Below are 1071 nucleotides of genomic sequence, written 5' to 3'. Positions count from 1 at the left end.
CCGTTCTTCCCCAGGATAGCATCTGACCCCTGCCAGCTTTTGCAGGGGTTAGAGTTAGTTTTGCACCTCCCGGGCATACATATGCAAATTGGAAAGTCAACTCAGAAGCATCTGACAAGTAGTTGGTTTCTAACATTAGACACCAAAATGCTTTTTCACAAGTTATTCTCTCTTGAGGTCGGTTTCCATTCACTGGTAATCTGTGATCACGCATGCTTTCCTCCTGTGAGGCTGTTACCGCACTTTGCAACTTAAATCCTTTTTCTTTCTTAAAGACTTAGAGAAAAATTGATGAGAGGAAAGTGCTCGAAACAGCCCTGAACTCACCTCAGAGTCGGTAACTCAGAAGAGACACCAGCCAGCACCAGTCCCTTACCTGTCATTTCAGTCTAAGCACTCGGCCTTTGATAGGGTCCCCAGTAAGGCAGCAGGCTCTGCAGGACAGCTAATCCGTGGCTACGTCCAACCCGCGGATACCGGTCACACCGCCAAGCTGGTGATGACAGAAACCTCAGAAACTGTATCTGAGTGCAGTTGGGTAGAATCAGCCACCCAGAATGTCCCCAAACCTCCTACCTTGAAGGTTCTAGAAGATGACAGAAAGGATAGCCCAGTTCTTCATATCTGCAAGTCAAAAGCAGCAGCAGAAGAAGGAGGAGGAGGAAGAAGAGGAGGAAGAGGAGGAGCATCAACTTTAGGTGATGCTTCACACGCCCTCCAGCTGTGTCACTTGCACGTCCCTGGCAGAATGATTCACTCCTCGACCTGTGTTGTGTTCTGCATTGAATCATATTAGCTTAGCTCACAAGTGTGTGCAGGGCGACTATGCAGAAAATGGCTCAAAAACTACCACTCTGCTTCTGCCTACTAATGGGGAACTAGCGGATTGGGTCTCTGGAATGTCTCCTTCCTTACCTGCATGGTAGAGGCATGAAAAGGGGTTTGGCGGTGTCTGTGCCTTGACTCACGGAGATGCATAATCCTTTGCTGTCTTCTCTTTCTCTGTCTTCGTTTGCCTTCCTTATACTCTCTGCCCTTTGATTCTAAAAGCAAATCACGGGTGGAGAGGTC

The 1071-nt window shown here is 48.2% G+C and overlaps 1 protein-coding gene across 1 annotated transcript in view; it reads left to right on the top strand.

Annotated features, from left to right (window-relative positions):
* Positions 1-1071, top strand: part of LOC105537679 (supervillin-like) — a 118616-nt gene that overhangs the window by 50446 nt on the left and 67099 nt on the right. Inside the window, 1 exon segment of the mRNA XM_011977331.1 lies at positions 389-698. Coding sequence (XP_011832721.1) covers positions 389-698 — 310 coding nt within the window.

The sequence above is a fragment of the Mandrillus leucophaeus genome, unplaced genomic scaffold, assembly GCF_000951045.1.
Source record: "Mandrillus leucophaeus isolate KB7577 unplaced genomic scaffold, Mleu.le_1.0 Scaffold178, whole genome shotgun sequence".
Classification (NCBI taxonomy): domain Eukaryota; kingdom Metazoa; phylum Chordata; class Mammalia; order Primates; family Cercopithecidae; genus Mandrillus; species Mandrillus leucophaeus.
The sequence above is the reverse complement of the archived record's forward strand: the minus strand, read 5'-3'. Positions and strand labels throughout refer to the sequence as shown.